The sequence below is a fragment of the Cervus elaphus genome, chromosome 14 (assembly GCF_910594005.1).
Source record: "Cervus elaphus chromosome 14, mCerEla1.1, whole genome shotgun sequence".
Lineage (NCBI taxonomy): Eukaryota > Metazoa > Chordata > Mammalia > Artiodactyla > Cervidae > Cervus > Cervus elaphus.
In genome coordinates this window covers 51,194,363-51,218,807 of record NC_057828.1, presented here as the reverse complement: position 1 = coordinate 51,218,807, position 24,445 = coordinate 51,194,363, and the positions used below count along the sequence as shown (strand labels likewise).

The following is a 24,445-nucleotide window of genomic DNA, read 5'->3' as shown; positions in this document are numbered from 1 at the left end:
GGCCCTCCAGCCGTCTCACTTCCTGGGAAACCCTCCTTCTGACTGCTCCTGAATAACTCACTCTTGCTGAAATAACCTCACCCCTGCTACTCCTCTCCTGCTTCACCGACAAAACTCCTTCAGACAGCTCACACCGACATCCCCTTTGACTCTCTGTAGTAACTTACAGGAGACTCCTCTGACCAACACAGATCTTCCATGGCTTACTGATGGTTCTTATTCACAGGACGAAAAGGTAAACACCATGTGGGGTTGCTGTCGCAGTGCCTCTTTAAACTGTCAAGGCAGCACCTATACCCTTGGCTGCTTCAGCCCAACAGGAGGAAGCACACCCTCTCACTAGAGCTCGCAGTGCAGCCACGGGCAAAACCACTGGCATTTATACTCAGAGCCTACATGCCTGTGCAGTTGCCCATGACTTTGGGACGATATGGAAACAGCAAGGTTGACTTACCTCTGATGGGAATAAAGTTTAAAATGGCTCTTATGTCTGAGATTTATTAGCTGTCATACTCATGCCACCTGCTCTGGCTACTGTCAAGGTCCCTGGGCATTCCTGACTCGACTCCCTGGAAGTGAAAGGAAATGACCTTGCTGGCGTTTCTGCCAAAACGCTGCTCTCAAAGGAACCTCTGGGTAAACCTCTATCATGGTCCAAAGTGACAGTCCCATGTGCCCCAGAGAACAATTTGGGAACATTGACTAGATATGCCCAACAACTGGCCCCAGAAAAGGAAAAAAAAAAATATTGGGAACTGAATAACTGTTGGCTTGACAAAAAGAGAACTCTTCATGGTTTGGGCCAAACCACAGTCTGGTCTGAGCAGAAGCTCCAGAGTCCCCATCACTGCCCACTGTACACGCATGATGCCACTAGTCTATTGGCAAAAACGACACAGCTCACGAGCCAGTATTGGAGGGACGATACTAATAAGGCTGTGAAAAGCACTCCCCTTACTTGTTCATCTGTCTGAAACTTAATCCAGGAAAGCCTGTCTGCACTGAATTAAACTGCTCACGGACCATTTGAGGCCTGGCAAAGGGATTTTATTCAGCTGTTCCCATCTCAGGGGACATAGGACATAACTCAGGACATAAACATATTTAGTTATGAGCTGCATGTTTTTTCACTGGACTGAAACTTTCCCCTGTAGACAGGCTACTGCTTCTTCTGTGGCTGAGATCCTATTAGAAAAGACCACTGATACCTGGTGAACCCCTTGAACTTCAGTAGCTGAACACTTGGACAGGTGGGTCTGTGCTGTCTGGTTGGCTTTACACTTTTACTGTCTTACCATCCTCAATCCATAGGGCTAATATAATGCATTAATGACATTATTAAGACTCAACTGGCAACATTTGTAGAGACCTTCCAAATACCTTGGCCAAAAGCATCGCTGCTGGTCCCTATAAACCCCCAGATCCACCCCTTTGGGAACTCAAACACTCACCCATTGAGATGGTCAGAGGATGCCCAGGACAGCCAGTCCTGCCTCTTCTGACATACAGCTGATAAACAGAGATGTGCTTCAATACTGCAAGGGCCTTACTGTTTCCACTGACAGTAATCGTGCTTTAATAGCATAACCTTCTCACAGTGGGCTCCCGGGAGATGAATGCTGTGAGCATCACACCTTGCAACTAGAGATTTCACCTACTGGAAAAGACACCTCCAGAAGGACTCCCTTCAACCTCACTGGAAAGGCCCCATCAGGTACTTGCTAACCAACCCTTGTGCTGCTAAGCTCCTGGATTCATGTCATATCTAGAGAGAGCACCAAGCCCCAAGTGGATGGCCCTGCACGCCAACAAGTGGTGATGTGAAAGCATCGATTTCCAGGAACGAACGCAGACAGCATCTGACGAGACAGATGACCAAGACTGACCAGGCCCACATGCCCTTTTCTCACCACTGCTTCTTACCTTATTTCCCCCTCTCTTCCTTGGACAGACACCACTTTTGTACACATTTCCCAATCTACTGTGAAAGAGGGATGCCTCTCTGATTGCTGGATTTGTCACCAGAAACCTTGACCTGTCCATGACAGCAGTGACCCCTTACTCCCCCTGTAAGGAACTTCTCTGGAATCCCAATGCCACTCTGTACCTAACTGTTCTGTAGGTCCCTCTTATAAGGTGAGAATAGTAAATCCATGTGCCCTCGTTCTGTGGCTTAATTCAAGCTCTCTTGGATGTACACGCAGAAGACACTGGAGCGGCTGACGTGAGTCAGACCGTGTGTAAGCTGGCTGTCATATTCCTGTATTTAGGAAGACTCTCAGTATATGGTAACATCATACTTGAGGCTTGGCTGAATGACGCTAATGACTCCTTGATATGGACAAACGAGTCCACAAACGCTGCTCCTGAGGAGGCGTCCTATGTCTCCTCCTGGCTACTCTTCCACATGTGGAGGTCCTGGGAATGGCCCCATGCTTGGTCACCTCGTCGTCTCCACAGCTGGAGTGTAAAAGAACAGCGTGTTTTGCTATATTCGCTGTTCTACTTTCTCTTCATAACAAAACAGAAACCCCCATGGGTCCACCCCATTAAACCTCCTTAGCTGCCTTACATGGAGCTTCTTGGAGGCACAGTATATGACCCTGGGTTTGCCTCTGTAGGGAGAGTCCTTCTCCTCCCATCAGAGTAGGTGTCAACGAACATGATTAGAAACCTCTTCCCACCATTAGAAGAGCTGGTCGATTCCACAGCCAAAGGAGTAGCCACCCAATGGTGATCACTTAACTTACTGGCTAAAGAGTGCATAGCCCCCAGTTACCTGTTTGCTGAGTAAGGAGGTGTTGGAACAACAGCAAATACCGCCTGTTGCACATGGGTAAATGTTCCAGGAGAGGTAGAAACCCAATTACGCAAAATCAGGGAGCAAGTGCACCGGTTGAAAAAAATTTCACTTGATATTCCATGGTCCTTTCATTTGTCCAGGTGGCTACCTTCAGGCCCACAGTCATGGGTCAGAACCATTATACAATTTGGAACTGTAACATTATTTTAAATTTTGTTTTTATAATCATTTCTCAAAAATTCCAGAAGGAAAATGCATCTGAATTTTAAATAGGATTTGCATCCAATTTTTCAGCAACATACCTCCTGAGTAAATGTAAGTCACGGGTACATGACTGAGTGTAAATGTCATACAGATTCACACGCTCATGACGTAGGAGCAACAGTCAGCCTTCTACTGGAACCTGGAATACAAGGCATGAGGAGCGAGGACCCCAGAGGTGAGTGGCCTCAGGCAGCCAACACTGACAACACCCGGGAAACCCGATCAAGCCCTGGGGCAGCTCAATAACCAACTCTGCCCCACCTTTGGGGAAGAAAGAAGGCTTCTCAGGAAAACGTTTCTGAAAAACACTCACTAGTGTTAACATCACTCAAGTAACGAGCATTTTTAAAGGTGTACAAATAAACATTCCAGACAAATCTGAAAGAGACTTTCTGGGTTGAGGTCCTGTGTTACATGACAGTGGTGAGATGCAAAATCCTTACCAGCCAGCACGGAGAATGCAGACTGGCTCTCAATCAGGGAACTGCGGGGGCGGGATGCAGGCAGTTCTCCTTCTACTTTTCTGTATGTGCACACTTAAGTGAATGTGGGTTAAAGTTACAGAGGAAAAGTTTCAACAGATTTTCATTAAAAACAGAAAGAAAACAGTCCAGCATGTACCTAGATGGGTGAGGCGGCAGCACAACCCCATCCTTGCGTGGTCCTGCATCTGAGTTGTAACAACATTAGCACTTAGACCAAGAGAGTCCACGTGCCCCTGAAGACCCACCCTCCACGGCCCCTCATCCCGCCCACCTCGGTGACCTCCACCCGCTGACGGTTGGTGCGTGGATCATCAGCTCCCGGGCACTGAAGCCGTCTTCGTGTCCAGATGAGCTGACAACGACGAATCCAATCTTGTGGGGCATTCTGCGAGCTGGGCTGTGTACGAGAGCGGGAGAGATGGCTTCAAAATCGAGGGACTCAGTGGCACATAGTGATACTGTCACAAGTGTCACTTATGTGTTAGTTCTCGCCTCGCTAACACCCAAGTAATTCATAGCCCAGTCAGACTGTCCCATTGCTTTCAAACAGTCTAGTTCCGACTATGTAATTTCTAAGGCGCCTCTGATACTACTTAAGAGTGTCATTCAAGTTACTGTGACTTTTCCCAAATACACTAACATGTCCAAAGAGCCTGAGCAGCATCGCGGGCTGCACTGTGCCCCCAAAGCACTCTGAAGCCCTCACTCCCGGGACCACTGACAGGACGTGGAGGAACAGTGTGGACGTTAGCAAGTTAAGAGGAGGTCACATGGGAGTAGGGAGGGCCCTGCTCCAACACGACTGTGTCCTTATCAGTAAAGAGACAGGGACACACACTGACAGGAGCCAAGTGACAAGGGCCAAGCAGCTGCAGCAACACACCTACAAGCCAAGGCCATCAAGGCCCCCTGGCCACCTAAGCTGGGAGGGGCCAGGACAGGTTCTGCAGAGGGGGCGTGGCCCTGCTGGACACCAGAGCTGGGAGGGGCCAGGAGCGGTAGGCAGAGGGGGCGTGGCCCTGCACATGTGCACCACAACCACCTGGACACAGACCTGGGAGGGGCCAAGAGGGGTCGGCAGAGGGGGTGTGGCCCTGCTGGACACCAGAGCTGGGAAGGGTCAGCAGAGGGGGCATGGCCCTACTGGACACCAGAGCCGGGAGGGGCCAGGAGGGGTCAGCAGAGGGGGCGTGGCCCTACTGGACACCAGAGCTGGGAGGGGCCAGGAGGGGTCAGCAGAGGGGGCGTGGCCCTACTGGACACCAGAGCTGGGAGGGGCCAGGAGGGGTCAGCAAAGGGGGCGTGGCCCTGCTGGACACCAGAGCTGGGAAGGGTCAGCAGAGGGGGCATGGCCCTACTGGACACCAGAGCCGGGAGGGGCCAGGAGGGGTCAGCAGAGGGGGCGTGGCCCTACTGGACACCAGAGCTGGGAGGGGCCAGGAGGGGTCAGCAGAGGGGGCGTGGCCCTACTGGACACCAGAGCTGGGAGGGGCCAGGAGGGGTCAGCAAAGGGGGCGTGGCCCTGCTGGACACCAGAGCTGGGAGGGGCCAGGAGGGGTCCTGGCCCTGCACATGTGCACCACAACCACCTGGACACAGAGCTGGGAGGGGCCAAGAGGGGCTAGCAGAGGGGGCACGGCCCTGTACAAGTGCACCTTGATTTTGGACTTCTAGCCTCCAGAATATATTTCTATGGCTTTAATTCATCCAGTTCGTGTTACTCTGTTATGGCAAAAACAACGTCTTTTGCTAAGATATGAATACAAAGTTGTTAAAATTAGTTGTGAGTGAAGTGAAGTGGCTCAGTCGTGTCTGACTTTTTGCAACCCCATGGAGAGTAGCCTATCACGCTTCTCCGTCCATGGGATTTTCCAGGCAACAGTACTGGAGTGGGTTGCCATTTCCTTCTCCAGGGAATCTTCCCGTCCCAGGGATCGAACCAGGGTCTCCCGCATTGTAGGCAGACACTTTACCGTCTGAGCCACCAGGGAAGTCCAGGAAACTAATAAACCAGCATGTCAAAGAGCTATACAAAGATAAGGGGAAAGGGGGCAGTTTAATCAATAGCATAATCATTGCTACATGAAAACACTGACCAGCAGAGGGAGAGCAGAACCATAGACAGAACCTTCCATGCACAACCGTGCTCCTGGAGCCAGGCTGCGTGGCCAACGGTGGGGAGATGGGTAAGTATTGCCTAGATGATTTTTTCTCTCAGGATGTTTTAGTGTACCCGGCTTGGCTCACAACTACCTACCATTGTGTTAAGAGTGGCTGTAATGATGTCCAGCTCTGCCCACTCCTTTAAAAACAGCACCTCAATCCTGATTTCCCTCCATGATTCTGCCCTCCCCACACCCTGCACCCCTCAGCCCCCACCTGTGGGGCACATTTCCTGGCTTGGTCAGTTCAAGACTTCCACGTTCTCCTCAGGAACTGACTCAGGGATGGAGTCATGAGAACGGGACCAAGCTGCTCAGTCCCAGGACTCCGCTACGGGGGCTGAGCTGCAGCACAGCGTCAGGGGTAGGGAGTGAGGGTTTGGAGGAGGGTGGCTGCTAGAGCAGGGGGAGCTCTGGGCAAGGGGCGGGGCTGACATGGGGAAGCAGTGCTGAGAGAGGCAGGGACCCCCACCTTGTGAGCATCAGGACTTAAAGCCCAGAGGACTCACAGACTCCCACTGACTCCCCAGTTACTAAGGCGTCGATGCTCTGCAGTTGGCCAATTTGGATGAAGGGTCAGTATGCAACCAAGAGTCCTCAAAAACAGAGGATAAAGGCTTCTCCAGAAGGTTCTCTGAGGTGGGACACACTATTAACTGAGATTTTCAGGAGGCGGTAACGCACGAGCACACTCCACGTAAGACACGCTTGTTTTAATGTGCTCGGGATGGATCTGGATCCTCCTCTGACTGTTATTGAGACCCTGAAAAGGACTATGTCGACAAATTAATTACTGGCCGGCACTTGCCAAGGTTTCTTGGACTATATGAACAAACGCATTAAAAATAGAGAAACCACTATTAAAGATCCCAGTCATTCGGTATACAAAGCTCACTGAGGGACGTCACAGGATAGTAGAGGAACACCAAACTAACCCAGAAACTGATGAAATGCAGGCACAGAAAACGGACAAGTGTGTGATTTAACCCACAGCAACTGCAGAGCCTGGCCTGTGTTCCAGCTCCCACGGCAGACAGGCACCAGCCTCACCCAGCCTGCGGCTCCTCCCACACGCTGGGATTCAGGCTCACAGCCAGGGCTGACTTTCCCCTTGGTCTCCATACCTCCCCCAGCCCATCCACTTCTAACCCCCACCCCTCTGTGCCAAGTGTCACTGGCCCCACTTTGGAACGATGACTGAACACATCCCCTCTTACGGATCCCACTGTCTTCTTTAAAAGACAGTAGCCAGGCCTCCCGACCTGGAGCACTGCCCTGCCTGAGCGACCCTGCTCAAGCCCAATCTGCCGTTCTAACCCTCGCTTCATGTGGTCGATTCTAAAGTCCAGCCAAACTTATTGAAGCTCAGGGTGAGAGCCCTGTGCTGGGGATTCCCCACATCCTTCCAGCACCTTTAAAGGTGCTGTTACTGTCTATCCCACCGTGAACAAAAGAGGTTATCTATTCAATATTCTCACCTGAGTGTGACCATGTACCCTCAAATTCTGCAGGTCTGAAATGCTATCTATTCATCTTGCTATGTGCGTACAGATCGACTTCCTCTCACTCTGTGTTTGCACGCAGATACACGTGTTTACACCCTCATGACAGTTCTGACAGTCCTGATGTAGAGGTGATGAAACTGAGGCACAGTGAGGCCTGGCCCAGGGTCATCAGCTATGAAGCCAGGCAGGCAGGGTTTGTCCTAAGGCTGCTCAGGCTCCAGAGTCTCTGATCTTGACCAATACCTTCGGCCAAGGCGCTAAGACTCAAAAATGGGGCCCTTTAAATTGGAATAAAGGATGTGTCCACTATACAATGCGGCTTCAATAAATCCCAAACACAACCCTGGCATCTAGGAGCCAGGTAGGAGAAGTGCCGAGGAACGGCAGAGGCAACGTTATTACCTCGGTTTGGGTATTTGAAAAGGATTCTTTCTCGGCCACCTCCTTCCACCCTGTACCCTAGGATCTCTTCCGCATAATCCTTCAAGTCTTCTATAAGAGACTTGGGGTGTCACTGAGGACACTAGTATCATGCACCACAAAATTCACCGTTAACATTTTCGGGAGAACCGGAGCTCTGTCGGGCCTCAGCTGGCCGGGTGCACAGACGTCCTCTCCCTCCCCGCAACGAGCGCCGGCTCCATCTCCGGCATCCCTGCGGAGTCAGCTTTTCACTCTGCATCAGGGAAACTGGATAGCTACGTTACACTGAAACAATTCAGCAACTTCCGAACGTCTTGCTACAAGGTTTAGGAGACGAAACTTGTACTCACTTTTCTTCTTAGGAAAATATAAGTAGTACACAGTTAAACGGTTTATGGTCAATGGCACACAGTTAAATGGCTTTTGGTGCAGCAACCTCAAGTTTCGCAAGTGCCCCAGGGAGTCCTCGGAGCAGACGAGGTTCAAGGGCCGGCTCCTTCCCACCTCGCCCGCACGGAGTCGGGGTCGCCGGGCTCGCGCAGCCGCCCAACGCAGGGACCGAGCGCAGGCGCGGCGGGCCGCCCGGGCGGTGACGCAGCGCGCCAGCCGCGCCCACGGAGGCCCGTGTGGATCCGACCCCGCAGCTCCGAACCCCGCACGTTGGTCCCGCCCCGGCCCGCTCAGGTACCTGTCAGGACACTCGCACGACTCGGGCTCTCCGCCGGCCCTCGGCAGCGCCGCACCCTCTGCGGAGCTCAGGCAGCGCCTCCGCCGCCGCCCCGGGGCAGCCCGCACCCCCGAGCAGCAGCGGCGGTGGCAGTCGAGGAGCAGCTCCGGCGGCCAGCGCCCATTGCCCGGGCCGCGGCCACCGCTCTCATGACAACCAGGCCGGCCCTCCCAGGCCTCCGCGCGCGCGCGCGACCCCGCCCCGTAGCGCTGCGCCTGCGCACAAGGCGGGGGTGCGCCGCCGCTTTCCTGGCCTTCTGGGTAATGAAGTTTCCGGCGGCGACGCCTGCGCACAAGGCAGGGGCGCGCCGCCGCTTTCCTGGCCTTCTGGGTAATGTAGTTTCCGAGGGCGGCGCGCGGCCTTGGTTCTCCCAGTGGAGACCACCCAGAGTGGACACCACTGCGATCCGCCGAACAGGTGCCGCCCGCGGGACCAGAGTCTCTGAGGATGTCGGCGGTGCTCCGGAAACCCAAGACGTTCAAGATGCGGTCCCTGCATAGTGAGAAGAAGTTTGGGGTGGCGGGCAGGAGCTACGAGGAAGTGCTGCGGAAGGGGTGCCAACACTTGCAGGTGCTCCTGGGGCCGCCGGGTGGGAGCCTCCACTTGCAGGATGGGACCTTGTTGACCCGTCGTCCTGTGGCGTCGGGATTGCCCGAGCTCAGGCTGCCCCGAGCCACACAGTAGGCCCCCGAGTCCTGACAGTGGGAGGGGACGCTGTCCACAATCTCTGGGCAGAGAGCCTGAGCCTGACCACTGCCGATGGCCACGTGCCCGACCCTGGGCTCTGTCCGGGCTCTTTACATGGCTTTGGTGGAGTTCAGGTGCTCTGCTCTGAATTGGGTGCTAACACCCCCATTTCACAAATGAGGAAATTGAGGCACTGAGGGACTGAGTAATCTGCTGTAGCCACAAGGAAAGGCCGGTGTTTAAACCCAACCCAGTACTAGATCCACCCAAAGCCTCTTAGCTGAGCCTCTGATGGTGTGGGCACTGCGGGGAGGGTTGTGTGTGTTTAAGGGGGTGGGCTGTGATTGGGGTCCTTCCAGGCTTCTGGGTCCTGGTGCCATGTCTCAGCAGACGGCCTAAGTGAGTGAAGCGTCTACCCCTGCACTCAGGAGCCCACCTGCTTGGGAGATATCTGGGGAGAATAAGAGGCACTGCTTTTGTACTTCCAAACCAGGGATGTGGGAGACGTCTGGGCTGCAGAGATCCTCATTTCCTGTGCTGGGGTGAAGTCCCCAATGCCCTGTCTGGCTCAGGGGCCAGGTCAGAGCAGGGGGACTTTGTAGAGAACTAGGATGGCTCTCCTGCCTTCTGACTGCCAGGCTCGGGACAGCTCTGGCCTGAGGCCCAGGGACCCGGTTCTGAGACCCAGGTGCCCATCGGCTCATGGCTCACATGCTACCTGCTTTGGTTTCCCTGGTATAACATGAAGGGTCAGGCTCCGAGGCCTCTCATGGCCCTTAGGCACTACTGTTCTATGGATTTCAGCCATCCTTCCTACCCTTGTTGTTAACTTTCTCCACTGGGCCTAGACCAGCGCTGGGGGTGTGTGTACTTGCATGGCATGGGGGGAGGGAGGGAATTAGGTATAAAAACTTATGAAATGGATCAGTGTGGCATGGCAAAGGAGTAAACCTCAGCAGGTTCACAGTCCCATGAGCTGGTCACACTTCCGTAGACAGAACAGAGTCCTGTTCAGTAAGTTTCTCCTTAAATGATCAGTGCCAGGGAGAGACTTGAGCCGTAGGTACTGCATGCTGACACCTGTCAGGCTGTGTGCCTCGTTGATGGGGATGCATTTACAGGCTTAGTGCAAGCAGTCAAGCGTCATTTTTGGAAACAGGCTTGGATTTATTTATTTATTTATTTTTTTCAGGCTTGGATTTTAAAGTGCCTTAGGGGAGCTCTGTTTGAAAGGGTCTGAGTGGTGAATCCTGCAAAGCGGTCACCAGTGTATATTCATCTCTGTGACTTTCCAAGTCTTAGAACGACCTATAGTAGGGGCCCTTGATGGACCTGCTCCATACGCGCAGACTGCATCTCTGGCAGGATTCTTTACAATGTGGTTCCTTCTTGTTCTCTGTGAGAACTGCAGATGGGAAGACTTCAGCTGGCCACCCAAAGATTGGGCCCCCCTGAGGCCCAGGAAATGAGCATCCCGCCCCGATCTCACCTCCCTCTTCTCCCCAGCTCCCCATCCCTGGTTCCCGCCTGTGTCTCTATGAGGATGGCACAGAATTGACTGGAGATTACTTCTGGAGTGCCCCCGACAACTCGGAGCTCATGCTTCTCACTGCCGGCCAGACCTGGCAGGGCTGTAAGTGTTGGGGATCTTGGAGACTGATGGGGAAGTGGGTGTGGTTGTGGAGGTGCAGAGGGTCTGCTAGCGGATGCCAGCCCTGGGAGGGAGGGTCCCCATGCTCTGGACCCTAAAGGAAAAAGTCCCCGGAGGAAGACTCACATGGCAGAATTGTCCATCCTCTTGGCCAGGAGCACACCTCTCCAGTTGGTTGTTGTATGTGTCTCTTTAGGAAATTCCTTTAGTTTTATTTATGTTCATTTGAGGTGTCCTAGTAACTCCTAAGGGCAGAGGGTGGGCTTTGGGGTTCAGGGGCTGCCCAGTTTTACAGGAGAAGCAGAGCCTGAGAGCAAGGTTGTCCTGTTTGCTGGGCTTTGTTGACGAAAATAATCAATAAACAGTCGATAATAAGAATAGAAAAGTTTTATTTGAGCCAAACTGAGGACTGTAGCCCAGAAGACAGTCTCTCAGATCACTCTGAGGATCTGCTCCGGAGAAGCAGGGTTTTCAGCACAGTTTGTGTCTTCAGAACAAAGACTGTTAAGCAAGTCAGGGATGCCTTCCTTTAAGGGTTCAGAAACAGCAGATCAGCATGTGCACGGAGAGTCAGCGTGGCCTTGGTACCGGCAGAGAGTTTTGACCATCGAAGGAGTAACCATCATTGGCGTCCCAGGAACAGGGGCATTTAATCTTTATATACTTACTTTGCTGCATTGCACAGCTTGCGGGATCTTAGTTTCCCAACCAGGAATTAAACCACGGTCCTTGGCAGTGAGAGCTGAGTCCTAACCACGAGATCATTAGGGGATTCCCCAATCTTTACTTTTAACCTGGACTTTCTTTACTTCTGGTCAGTGCACCCTTTTCTTTAATAATTAAGGCAGATGCACACCGTATGTATGATCTACCACAGACAGGCTGTTGTAGTTGGCATCAAATTCAAGTTAACTCATGTAGAAGTCTGAACGACTCCCTGTGTCTCAGTCAGTAAACATTTCCTTAATCCACTTTCTAAGGGACGGGCAGGTGACTGACTGTACGCTCAGCGTCTGACCTCGGTCGGGTTGGTGGACACCCATCCATCCTCAGGTTCCTGTTGGCGCTGCCTTACTGGAGCCAGTGCCCTTGGAGGTGGGTCTTAGTGGTGTCTCTGCTGGGTGACAAGTGCTACTATGGAGCCATAGGCCACTGGCCAGGCATGTGCATGTCCCCCAAGAGGGTTGTCTGGCCCCTGTAGAAAGGGGCTTCCGATTCAGGTCCTGTGGGAAAGCCGTGGAACTCCGAGCACTGAGATTATCCTGCCTCCTCTGCTGAAAGGGTGGGGAGAGAGAGAGGCCCGGCAGGAGCATGGATGTGGCCTCAGCCCTTGGTTGGGACTCTGCTGTCAGCAGTGACGGTGATATGTATGGTGTGGTGAGCATCCTTCCTCTGTTGAGCCTAATCCTTCTAGAGAATTAAATCTGAATAATGTTGTTACCAAGAAAAGGAAGGAACACTCCCCGCCTCTCCCGCCCCGCCCCTGGCCACGCTGCTTTCCAGAGCTGTGGTCCTGGCTTATTTCTGCAGCAAGGACAGGAGCAGGCACCTGTGGCCTCATCAGCCCTTGGCCTTGTCGCTGTTTCTGCTTTGGCCACTCCAGCATGCGTGTGGTGGTGTCTGGATTCACATGTCCCTCCCAGCTGATGGTGTTTGCCATCTTCTCCTGGGCCGATTTACCATCTGTAAACCTTCTCGCCAAGCATCTTTTGTCCGCTGTGTAGTTGGGTATTTTTCCTGCTTGAGTCTTGCGGGTTCCCCTGGTCCATTCTGGACATGAGCCTTTGTCAGATGTGTGGTTGGCAGATAGTTTCTCTGCAGCTCATCTTTTTGTTTTCTTAACCAGGTCCTATACATGGAGTAGAAGTTTTTACTTTTGATGAAGTCCTACTTGTCCCTTTTTATCTTTCTTCGTTCTTATTTTAGTCGCTAAGGCATGTCCAGCTCTTGGTGACCCCATGGACTATATAGCCCACCAGGCTCCTCTGTCCATGGACTTTTCCAGTCAAGAATACTGGAGTGTGTTGCCATTTCCTTCTTCAGGGGATCTTCCCAACCCAGGCATTGAACCTGCATCTCCTGTATTGCAGGTTGATTTTTTATCACTGAGCCATCAGGGAAGCCCCTTTATGTTTCTGTAAGTATACTTTTGCGGTTCAGTCTGAGACTGCTTTGACAAGCTCTAGGTCTTGAAGATTTTTTCTGTCTTTCTGCACCAGTTGCTGTGATCACATGGCTTTTCTTCCTTAGCCTGTGGAGGGTGGATCACACTGATGTTTGAACTCCGAGCAGCCCCAAGTCCCTGAAATGACCCAAGCAGCTGTGGGGCTTGTTCCTCATGTGTCTTGATTTCTGCTTATAGGATGAAGATCTTAGTTTCTCATGCTTTCCTGGAGGGCTTGCTGCTTTCGGGTGCGTGTGGAAAGCTGGGGAGTCAGCCGGATAGTGAAGGGATGAGCTGGAGCCGTAGGTCTCGAGTGAGGGCACAAGACCAGGTGGTTTCACTTGGAGGAGGGGAGGCTGAGGGGGAAGGGCAGCAACTCTCTTTGGTGTGTTTCATTTCCCGTGTCCTCCCCTCTGCCCTCCCCACTGCCACCTTAAGTGTGGGGGGCCAGGCCCCAGGCCTGGAGCACTGGGCTGGTGGCTCTCGGGCAGGGGAAAGAGGCAGTTTCCCAGAGGCTGTGCTCCAAGGCCTGGTGGCCTCTTTGTTTGTCCCCTTCGGTGGCAGTCGTGAGTGACATCAGCCGCTTCCTGAGCGTGTTCCAGGAGCCGCACGCAGGCGTCATCCAGGCTGCCCGGCAGCTGCTCTCGGACGAGAAGGCCCCACTGCGGCAGAAGCTGCTGGCCGACCTGCTGGGCACCGTCAGCGAGAACATCACGGCCGAGACCAGGGCCGAGGACCCGCCGTGGTTTGAAGGTACCTCATGGATTCTGGCCTGGAGGGAGTGGGCGCGGAGGGCTTCCCTGGGACCGACTCTCTGAGACCCGGGATCTCCATCAGTCCCCAAATCCAGGGGTTTCCCAAGCACGGGGCCAGGGTCCAGGCAGCCCTGGGGTTGGCCATTTTATTTTTCAATCGTGGAGAAGTAAAATTCACCATCTTTACCATTTTTGGGCACATAGTTCTTTGGGGGTATTGAATATATTCCAGTGTTGTGTAGCAGCCCCACCACCTGTTCTCAGAGGTTTTCATCCTCCCAAACTGAGTCTCTGTCCCCAGTAGGCATCACTCCCCACCTCTCCCCTGCCCCTGGTCCCCCACCTTCCTGTCCCTGGAATCTGACTCCTCAGGGACCTCGTATGAGTGAGCTCATGCATCTTCCTTCTTTACTCAGCATAACCTCTTCGTGGTTCATCGTGTGGAAGCAGGTGTCAGGATTCCCTTCCACTTTAAGGCTGAATGATACTTCATCTCATGGGTGGACTATATCTTCTTTATCCAGTCACCTGGACCTATCTCACCTTTTGGACTGGCCTTCTGAGCCAGGAGGAGCAGCCCCCTTGGGAAAGGGGCTCCCCAGTGGCATTTGAGGTGCTCTGTGCTGGTGGACTGGAGATGACTTCCTTTGCAGAAGGAACAGGTCCCCATCAGTATGTTTCTAGATGGAGATGAGTCAAGAACCCTCCTGTCTGCCCTCCCAGGAGATAACAGCCCCAGGCTCCAGGCATCTTGTCTCTCCTTCCGGCAGGCTTGGAGTCCCGGTTTAGGAGCAAGTCTGGCTATTTGAGATACAGCTGCGAGAGCCGGATCCGGAGCTACCTGAGAGAGGTAGGTCCCGGTGTGCTGGGCAGGTTTAGGAAACCGGTTCTGCCGCTGGGACTTGGCTCCCAGGACCGGCGTGGATGTCGGAGGAGTGAGGGCTGGTGTGGGTGTGGGTGCAGGTGAACATGAGCCAGCAATGAGTTGCTTGCCCTTGGAGCCCCCTGCCGTTGCTCCTATACTTCATGGTCAGATGTCAGCCAGGGGGTGTCATGTTCTGTTCTTTGCAGGCCACCCGCTACCCCCACACCGTGACCTTGCTCCCGGTTGTGTGTTCTGGACTAGAGTTTATCATTGGTGGTGCAGAACTGCCCACATGTGCTCTGCTGAGAGCACAAAGGAAACCTCAGGGCTGGGGTATCTGAGGCCCTGGGGCCTGACCCAGCTCCCCCTTGTCCCTGCTCCCACCCCTGCTGACCGTGGTCACCCTCAGGCTCCTGCTGGTGTAGTGCTCTTCCCATGCTGGCTGACGGGTGTCTCCAGGGCGTATTCACAGACCCCGCTGGGTGCCAGCCCCATTCTGTGATGACCCGTCTGCTGTCCTGCTGTCATTCCCACTGGGCCGGGCGGTCCCCTTGCCTCTGCCCGGTGCTCAGTGTGGGCCCATGGGTGCAAGTCCTCACCTGCACTCCAGTGGGTGGTGATGTGGTGTTCGCTTTTCACCTGCACCCTTCTTCTCTGGTTTCTTGCTGCAAAACACTGGGTAGTGCTCGGGAAATGGAGCGGCCAGTGAGCCTGGAGCTTGAGCTTCTTTTCTGATTGTGACCAAAGCTCTGTCTCATGGGCCCAGAGGAACTTCCCAGAGTCAGACAGTTATGGTGAGTGTGAGCTCTGACCCCCTGACCTCAGGGCCCTGCTGGGACTCCAGGGGGCAGGATCCAGAACTCCTAATCTCAGGGCCTTGCTGGGACTCCAGGGGGCAGGATCCAGACCCTCTAACCTCAGGGCCCTGCTGGGACCCCAGGGGGCAGGGTTCAGACCCCCCAACCTCAGGGCCCTGCTGGGACCCCAGGGGCAGGGTCTTTGAGGGCCGTGGCATTCAGTGGACTGGGAGCCAGGCAGTGGTGGGTTTTAGGGTGTGTGGCCAGTGCTCTGTGATGCCCCTGCCTCTCCAGGTAACCTCTGGCGCCTCCCTGCTGGGCGCAGAGGCTCGTGAGGAGTACCTGCAGCTCGTGGGCTCCATGCAGCAGAAGCTCCAGGCCGCCCAGTACAACAGCAGCTACTTCGACCGAGGGGCAAAGGCTGGCCGCCGGCTCTGCACCCCTGAAGGCTGGTTCTCCTGCCAGGTGAGCTGCAGGCGTCTCCTGGGCCACCCTGGCCGAGGCCTGGTGAGCTGGGGCAACCCTCGGGTGCCAGCTTGCACACAGTGAGGAATGGTCAGCCCCACCAGTGGTTCCCAGATTTCAGTGGCATCAGAACCCCTGGAGGGCTCGTGAGGACGGCTGGGCCCTTCCTGGGGTTGTTGTTCAGCAGCTCCGTGGGGCCTGAGAACCTACCTTCCTGACGAATTCCCACGAAGCTCGTGCAGGGAGGGGTCAGGACACGACTACTTGTGAGCAGAGACCTTGTCCTGGCCTCAGAGAAGGGAAGCATTTGTTTGGGTGGTAGCTGATGCGTGGTCTGCCCTGTGGGAAAGCCCAGATGAGAGATCCTGCCTGGATTCAGGGTTGTGGCCAGACGTGACATCTCGTCACTGGTACAGCTTGGTGCCCTGGCGGGGTGGTGTCAGCCGGCAGCAGCGTTCTGAGCTGTGGGGACAATGCAGAAGCACCGCTTTCTTTGTACAGCTGTTTGCAGGCCAGGTGTGGGTGGACGTGAGCTGCATGTAGCATTTCCAGTGAAAGCCCCTCCCTGCCACTGGCAGTGGGCCAGTCTCTCCCCCATAGCCCCCCATGCCTCTGTCTCCTGCCAGTCAGCCCCTTCCAAGGGTGATGTCCCAAGCACCCAGACACTGCTCCTTCCCACCTGGCTTCACGTCACTCTCATTTGACCACTTCCTCCCGGGTAGTGTGACCTGAGCCTGGCAGTATGTGTGGCGGGGACAGCGACCAGAACCTCCACCCCGGCCTGGGCAGGCTCTGGGTCGAAGGCCTGAGAGCGAGTCGGGTGGTGGGTTTCTTGCAGAGAGGCTGTGAGGGCCCTCAGGGTGCCGACCGGGTCTCTGGGTGGGGTGCAGCTGGGGCTTTAGGAGGAGGTGACGCTTTAGTGCGTCTGCATGGCCCAGCCTGTGCAGGCAACAGGGAAATGCTGGGACGCCGTGGAGGAGGCAGAAAGGGAGCAGCTGTGTGATGGAGCGGTGTGGGGAGGGCTGGAGGCACACGGCAGGGAGCCTGGCGTTCCTGGCGGCTCTCGGGTTAACTGGTCCCCTCTGCAGACGCACTGCATCACTGGGGTCACCAGGGAGCGGGGTGCCATGCCAGGACAGAGTGTCTGCCTCCTGAGCACAGACTGTGTATAGGGCCTGACCCCCGACTGGGGCGCCTCCGACTTGGGGGAGTGGCTCTTTGGCCTCGGGGCCATCACCTCTTCTTTTCTGTCCAGGGTCCTTTTGATGTGGATGACTGTACCTCCAGACACTCCATCAACCCCTACAGTAACCGGGAGAGCCGTGTCCTCTTCAGCACTTGGAACCTGGACCACGTGTGAGTATGCGGCATGGCGGGTGTGGGCACAGACTGCAGAGCGCCTGCTGGCCTGGCCCTGTCCGGCCTCCGGGGCTGATGGCTGCCTGGTGTTCCACACACCTAGCTTCTGGATCACAGACTCACGGATGTCCACCGCTCACCTGCGTGGTAGTGTCTTTCAGTGCGGTGGCTCAGGTCCCCATCCATACCAGTGCACCTCGCCGTGTCCCCTTGCCCACCCCCAGCTCCCACCGTGGGCCAAGCCGGTGGTCGGCAGCTGAGGGCCCAGTCAGTTTGGCACCGGTGGGATCCCTGCCTGTCCCAGGGCAGGGGGTGAGGGGACTGGGCGGTGATGTGCAGGGTGTTTCCCGCTTTAGCCAGTGTGAGTGCGTCTTGGGTGGCTAGATCGCTTTTATGTGTACATTAGCTCATTCAAAAAAGAAATGGAAAATTTTACTATTTTAACCAAGACGCTTTTCTTGTTGACTCTTGAACAGCATGGGGTTTGAACCATGCAGGTGCACTCACACACAAGGTTTTTCAGTAGGAAATCCTACAGTTCTCCATCCACGTTGGTTGAATCCACGGATATGAAGGAGGCACAGATATGGAGGAACCTGCAGGGAGAGCCCCCCCATAAAGATGTCCTTGGGTTCTTGCCTGTGCGGGGCGCTGGCTCCTAGTGTCCCCGTCTGCCCCCACGAGTCTCGGGGTTGCTCTGCAGGGTGGAGAGTCCTCTGGCCCTAGCACCCCCCACCCTTGGTGTCTGGATCTTCTGCATGCTCCCCGTCTGCTGGGTGGGGAACAGCTTCTCCGGTCATAGGTCATTTGCCTGGTTACTAGGAAGGTGGACTGACCATTTGTTTGTTGGCCATTCATGTTCTGTGAAGTGGCTGTCGCTGCCTCTGCTCGTTTTCTGTCTGGCTTTGGTCTCCTAATTAATTTGTGGGGATTCTTTCTACATCCTGGACACTGGTTCTTTGAGGGTATGTTTTTACTGTTTGGGCTTGTACACTGGACCCAGGGTCACGTCTCCTGAAACACATTGGTTACATTTCCGCTCTTTCTCTAAATGTATGTATATCCACATAGATACACATACTGGCTTTTAATTTAAAATGTGGTTTTGACCAGGAGGCAGCCAGGGTCTGAAAACATCGGCTTCTTTTCCTGAGATATGGCTCCAGGCCCACCCTGACTCTGGTGGGGCTGAAGCCACGAGCCACATGTTTAAATAGTGAAACACAGAGGAGTATGCTCTCAATGCAGCATACATCATCCGCCCTCCTAGACAGTGTCGCCACAGCCCAGGCCGGGTTCCTTGTCCCAGTTGGTGGCCTTTTCAGGGCTCTGGGACGTTTCTGCGGTGGCCAGCTTCCAGAGTCTGCCCTCCTTCCCCACCATCAGGCCCCCTCACACCACGAGGGTGTGCACACCAGGTTGCAGTCTGTCCCGGGAGTGATGGCTGGGTGGCAGGGCAGGGGTCCAGGTGGGCTTCAGGTGGGCAGGGCTTCTGGGCCCAGAGGCCTGCTCCCTGCAGCAGGGGCATCGGGAGCATGGGGCCAGTCCTACAAGGGCACCCCATCAGGGCCCTATGTTGTGATGGGTCTTCCTTCTGGAACCAGCACTTCCCTTCCTCCCTTCAGAGCCATCCTTGGCCTCTTCTTTAACTTCATTCATTTGGCTTTTAGTTTTCATTTGTTCTTTCTATTTTGGAGGTTTTTTCTTGCTTATCAGTTACTTTGCAGCTCTCTTGTCTTCTAACATACACATTTCAGGTCGGTGTCCGCTTTAGCCACTTCCTGTGAGTTGGTAACTGTATTGTTATTTGGGTCTAAGGACTCTGTCATTTCCGTCGCGATTTTATTGCTGCTCTGTGAACTGTTTGGTGTTAGTGTTAGCTGCTCAGTTGTGTCTGACTCTTTGCAACCCTGTGGACTGTATGTAGCCCACCAGTCTCCACTAGCCCACCAGGCTCATCTGCCCGTGGGATTCTCCAGGCCAGAATACTGGAGTGGGTAGTCGTTTCCTCCTCTGGGGATCTTCCTGACCCAGGGATTGAACCCGCGTCTCCCGCATTGCAGGTGGATTCTTTGCCGTCTGAGCCACCAGGTGTATAGGCAGGCATGTGTCTTCAGTCGCTGCCGGATTCCTGGCTGCCTCTCCTGGTGCCTGTTCACTGCTGCAGTCACTCACGACTCCTCCGAGCCTGCATGGTGTGAGTGTTTGTGGACTCAGATCCACATGGCCTCAGATATGCACGGCTGGATTTAACCTGATCTGCTACTCCCAGCCCGTCCTGTCAACCTTGACATGTCGTTTGGTCTGAGGGCTGTCCCACTGGCCATGTTATTGCTCTTATTCCCATGGGTTTGAGACGGTGTCATCTGAGCTGATAGCTGCCAGCTTTGCCCATGTGGTGAGGCTCAGTTAGAGGCTCTCAGATAACTGTGTGTTGATGCCTTGCTGGCGGCTTCCATACCACCTGCAGCGGTATGTGGTTGGATGTGTGTCTGCGCGAGAGGTGGGCTGAGGGGCCTGGTTTTCCACATGACTGGAGGTTCACAGGGTGCAGATGGCGCCCTGAGCACAACAGTTGCAATCCTTACCTCCAGCCTCCTTCCCACCCTCACGTTGCATCTCCTTGGCCAGCTGCTCCAGCAGACGGAGCCAGGGAGGCCTGGTGCGGGCTCACACATGGGTACGTCCTCTTTGAATGCCATCATCACCACTCGAGGAAGCCCAACTCGACCTGCAGGGAGGATGAAAGACCCTGTGGGGAGAAGGGCCAGCCCCCAGCCAGCCCAGCCGCAGAGCACAGCCCTGAGAGTGGCCCACCCCCAGAACCACTAAGGGCGGGTTGGTAATTCATACAGAGGCTTTTCCTTCCTCCTCCCGAAGACCCAGACCCTTGACAGCTTTTCTGTGCCTCCTCTAATGTCCAGGGTGGGGGTCTCAGCCCTACCTCTCCTGGCTTTTGGGGCCCCTGGGGCCCCAGCAGGACTGGAACCCTGGTGGGCTATGGAGTGCAGTGCAGTCCTATGGTCCAGCCATGGTTTCTGTGTCTACAGAGGGAGCCACCTTCTTTCTTTTATTCCCAGATACTTACTCATTGTTGCTCAGCATTTCTGTGTCGTGGGGACAGGGCCCTCTGTGCCAGTTTGGTGGCCCCCAGCCCCCAGCTTCGCAGTTTCTGGTCCCATCTCTTCAGTGTACAAGCTTCTCCACTGGGTCTGTGAGGTCTTTTGAACTGTTATTTATACGTGAAATTGGGTCACATAAAGCGATGTCATAGTTGTTTTAAATGGACACACGTGTCTGCAGATAAGATTATAGGATGACGTCTGGAAAGGCAGATGTCAGACCCTTAACAGGGATTGTCTCTGGGAAGTGAGATTAAAGGCTGTAGTTGGAGGTGGCTGTAGCTTTGTTTGTAAGGTTCTATTTAAAAAATGTTCATATATCATCCTGTAATTTTTTTAGTGAATTTGCACACAGATAAAGTGTGAGCTAAGGAAGTCAGAGTGTTGTTGTTCATGTGATGGGACTATGCTTGACTCTCATTTTTTCCAGTGTACTTCTCAGTATTTTAACTAGGCACCATCTATTTTTACAACGTGAGATGGCTGGGTGGCTGGCCCAGTGGGCGGGGGCCATGTAGAGCGATGGTGCCCCTGTCATTCTGTGAAGGGGTGTCCCCAGCGTATGTCGGTGGCTGGCGGGTGAGCCCGTTCCCAGCGCCCACCCACCTCCGGCTGTGATGGTCCAAGGGCGGCTCCTCTGCAGAGCTTCACCCTCCCCACCTGTCTCTCCTGGAAGCAGCCAAATCTTGTTTGATGGCTCAGCCGAGTTGACACCTTGTCCACCCATCTCTGTGGTTTAGCAGAAGATGAGGAGCTCACTAAACGGGGGCAGGTGGCGGGGGCATTGTGACAACAGAAGATGATGTCCCTAACCTTGCTTTACAGAATAGAAAAGAAGCGTGCGGTTGTGCCTGCGCTGGCCGCGGCCGTCCACAACGCGGAGGGGAGAGAGGTGGACTGGGAGTACTTCTACCGCCTGCTCTTCACCTTGGAGAACCTCAAGTTAGTCCACATTGCCTGCCACAAGAAGACCACCCACAAACTCCACTGCGATCCCAGCAGGGTCTACCGCGCCCCAGCGGCACCGCGGAGGAAGCGGCCTGCGCGCCAGCGCCCGTGAGGCGGCCTGCGAGTGTGTGCAGCCTTCCAACAGGTGCTACTTCACGCAGCGTGTAGGTTGAATCCGTGCACCGCTGGACCACCAGGGAAGTCTCAGGGGCTCGGTTTTTTTTGGCCACTCCAATATTCTTGGAAAAAACTTGAAAACATTGTCCTACAGACTCTGGTTGGAGCACATTTCTGAAGCTGTTTTCTGACCTCTGTGAGCTCAGCTGCCAGAGGACAAGTCTGGGGGCTCCCGGGATGCCCGGGGTCAGGAGCGGCAGCCCTGAGGCTTCACCTGTGTGAGTGCAGTGTCCCCCATCGGGTAGATTCCCCCCTTGCCCGGCCACTTGGGCGGACTTTGGGGAACTTGTGAGTTTAGACTACAGCTCCATGGGCCTCCACTCCCCAGGCAATGCAGCGCCCCTTCCTCAGGCCTCTTCTGAATGCTTTAAAGAGGTGTGACTCTTTTGAGGTAAAATACAAGGATATTTTTCACTGCTGTACTGTTCCCAACAGCAAACAGTGGGAAATCCTCCAAATGTCTGGAGAGCTGATTGTGGCATGACACTGGACCATCGGAAATTGCTGTTTTTATGGGTCAGAAACAGTCAGATTAATTTCATGATTCAACCTGATACCTCTACCGAACACAAAACGCTGTAGCAGTTTTAGGCATTTTGTGAGATGTGGGAAGCTGCCTGTTAAGCGTACAGGCGAGGAAGGTGGCTTGGCCATGTCCAGTGTGACATGCGTGTGTATCACATGCCTGTGCTGGTCATGCAGAGACTGTCACAAAGGGACACACAGCATGTGAACAGCAGGAATCCTGGGGGGTGGAGTGGGGTGCTGTTGAATCACAAAGGACCAATTTTCTAAACCATGCATTTTATGATACTTGAAGATTCTGAAATGATTTCATAATTTTTTAAAATTTACTTTTTAAAGTCACATTTTGTAATACTTGAATTTTTATACTTACTGTATAATCACAAAAGCAATAAAGATTTAAAAAAAATAAGACATGTAAAAAAGTTTGCCCTCATTGAGAATGACAAAAATAAGGAGAAAAATAAGGGCTTGATGACTTAAAAAACTGACCCAAATCTTTCTATTTATGTCACTGAAATACATACACATTTAATTTTTTTATTATTTTTTAAAGAACTTTAAAAATTATTTATTTGGCTGCCCCGGGTCTTAGTTGCGGCATGTGGGATCTAGTTCCCTGACCAGGGCTGGAACCTGGGCCCCCTGCATTGGGAACTCGGAGTCTCCATGGGTCACCAGGAAAGTCCCTCCACACACTTTACGAAGTGCCAGTCCTGTGTGGGATTTGAGTGCTGTGTCAGCTCATAGTATTGACCTGGTCTGATGGGAAGTGGGGACGTGGGAGGGGCTGGACGCCCCGGAGTGCGGCGGTCCTGTCTGTGCAGCGGAGTCACAACCACACCCGGGGGCCCTGGTCCCTCCAGCTCCACTGATCGCCCTCACCCCCCAATACCCTGTGCTGCGGGGGTGCATCCATTCCAGCCTCTTCCTGACGTTTCTGGAAAGCGGCTCCACAGAGCTTCCTTAGGACCCGCCTCCTTATTCTACCCACCCCAGACACCCTGGGCAGGATGCACCCTCAGATTACTCACAATTAGAGCAATTTAACACGCACAGTGATATGCTTTTTGAAACTTTAATTAGTCCTGGGCCTGATCCGTGTTCCTCTGGTCTTGCTTGTCACCCTGGGCTGGCCTGTTGGGGTGTTTTCTCTGTGCTGTTCAGAAGTGTGAGTACAGAGCAGGTTCCCCAGATGCGTCACACTGGTCCCAGCTCCTCTTCACAGGGATACCTGGGGTTTTCTTCTGGTGACATCTTACTGGGGAGTGACTGTCAGGGACACAGACTTGCCAGCTGCCACCTCCAACACCCAGCAGAGTCCATAGGGCATTCCCAGCGCTCAGTGTGACCCTGCAGTCTCCACAAGAGACCACAGCTGCGACTTAGGGGAGCCAGCTGGTGCCGGGGAGGTGGGCGGGACAACCCAACGTACCATCTATCATGGGTTAGAGACAGAAAGGCTCAGAACATGTAAGAAGCTGCCCAGAGCCAGGGCTTGGGCTTCCAGGACTGAAGGTGACATTTTGCATTTTGGTGGGAACACGAGGAGGCACATGTCCTGCAGGGTTGACGCTTCTCCCGGGAGCCAGTGTGCGTGAAACATAAAATCCCCTGAAATCTGAAGCAGGTTGGTCGACCCCCAGGCATTCCAGCGCTGCAGTCACAACCGTCATTCTTGCATAATCTCTGTAAATTACTGTCCCTGGCTGCTGCCAAAGTGCTTCACAAGCAGTATTGTCACATCATTAAAGCAGTCTGTTGTCAGTAAATCACAGAGCAGGGGCCGTCACGGCTGCCGACAGGACAGTGGTCACACGGATGTGGTGACTGTGGCTACAGGCATCTCGGGGCAGTACTGTGGACTGTCAAAGGACAGCGTGGAGCCTCACTGGGCACTTCAACTACACTTTGCTCCCAAACCTGGTTCACAGGACGTCTGAGGGGGATGGGGCCTAGCGGCCATCATGACTGAACCAGAAGTGTCTACCAGCCCAGAAACAGCGAGACTGCTACTCGCGCATGAAAACCTAGCTCGGCCTCTGGGACTGCAGGCCGCTCCCCTCCCGTGCCGGTCACTCAGGACAGGCTTCCTCCTGGATGTCCTCCTTGTCCCTAGCCTTGGTGTCCTCTGCAAGCAGCCAGTGACAGGAGGTGGTGGCAGACAAGCAGGCCCCTGTCCCTCTCCAGAACCCACTGGGAGGGATGTGACCCAGGTGGCCTGTGACACCGGGACTCTGGTGGTTTAGCTCAGCTGGGCAGCGGTGCCCGGCAACCCCACGGCACAGAGAGCATGGCCTCACCAGACAGCAGCCCCCGCCACATGGGCGAGGGATGCACCAACGCCTGCCGCCTTAGAGACCCCATGGCCTCACCAGAGGGGCCATGTCCTCTCCAGTCCACAGCCCTGTGCTCACAGCTCGGGGGACTGTACCCAGGGGCCCCCCACTCTGGCTGCTGAATGGACCCATGGGCCAAGCCAGCCTTGAGCAGAGAAGACAGGATGGAATGAGCTTTCTCACTGAAGGAATACAGCTCAAGGGACAGAAAACTTCCTTAAA

At 54.3% G+C, this 24,445-nt stretch overlaps 2 protein-coding genes across 9 annotated transcripts in view; one reads left to right on the top strand and one right to left on the bottom strand.

Annotated features, from left to right (window-relative positions):
* CEP104 (centrosomal protein 104) overlaps positions 1-8,535 on the bottom strand; it is a 43,615-nt gene extending 35,080 nt beyond the window's left edge. Inside the window, exons 1-2 of one of the 4 annotated variants that reach the window (XM_043923017.1) lie at positions 8,331-8,535; positions 3,824-3,949 (exon numbers count right to left, since the gene is read on the bottom strand). In XM_043923017.1, coding sequence (XP_043778952.1) covers positions 3,824-3,936 — 113 coding nt within the window. In that variant the 5' untranslated portion in view covers positions 3,937-3,949; positions 8,331-8,535. Of the gene's footprint in view, positions 1-3,105; positions 3,207-3,823; positions 3,954-7,992; positions 8,136-8,330 lie in introns of those variants that run through there. The other 3 variants (XM_043923015.1, XM_043923016.1, XM_043923018.1) reach the window with 3 other exon arrangements.
* On the top strand, positions 8,134-22,310 carry DFFB (DNA fragmentation factor subunit beta). Of its 5 annotated transcripts, XM_043923020.1 has the most exons (8): positions 8,557-8,939; positions 10,563-10,689; positions 13,436-13,624; positions 14,397-14,476; positions 15,583-15,753; positions 17,009-17,109; positions 19,176-19,309; positions 21,060-21,196. In XM_043923020.1, coding segments are annotated over exons 1-8 (927 nt in total). In that variant the 5' UTR covers positions 8,557-8,816; the 3' UTR covers positions 21,062-21,196. The 5 variants fall into 5 exon arrangements, with proteins under 5 accessions (XP_043778959.1, XP_043778955.1, XP_043778958.1 ...); XM_043923024.1 differs by lacking the exons at positions 8,557-8,939; positions 19,176-19,309 and adding an exon at positions 8,134-8,326 and having other exon boundaries at positions 21,060-22,310; XM_043923023.1 differs by lacking the exon at positions 19,176-19,309 and having other exon boundaries at positions 8,557-8,868; positions 21,060-22,308.
* Positions 22,311-24,445: the final 2,135 nt, after the last annotated feature.

Excerpts from the sequence above, each read along its gene's own strand:
- DFFB (XM_043923019.1), top strand. The coding sequence starts at position 8,817 with ATGTCGGCGGTGCTCCGGAAACCCAAGACGTTCAAGATGCGGTCCCTG. Across the intron at positions 15,754-17,008 it reads AAGGCTGGTTCTCCTGCCAG|GGTCCTTTTGATGTGGATGA; the intron begins GTGAGCTGCAGG and ends TTTTCTGTCCAG. Across the intron at positions 17,110-21,059 it reads ACTTGGAACCTGGACCACGT|AATAGAAAAGAAGCGTGCGG; the intron begins GTGAGTATGCGG and ends CTTGCTTTACAG.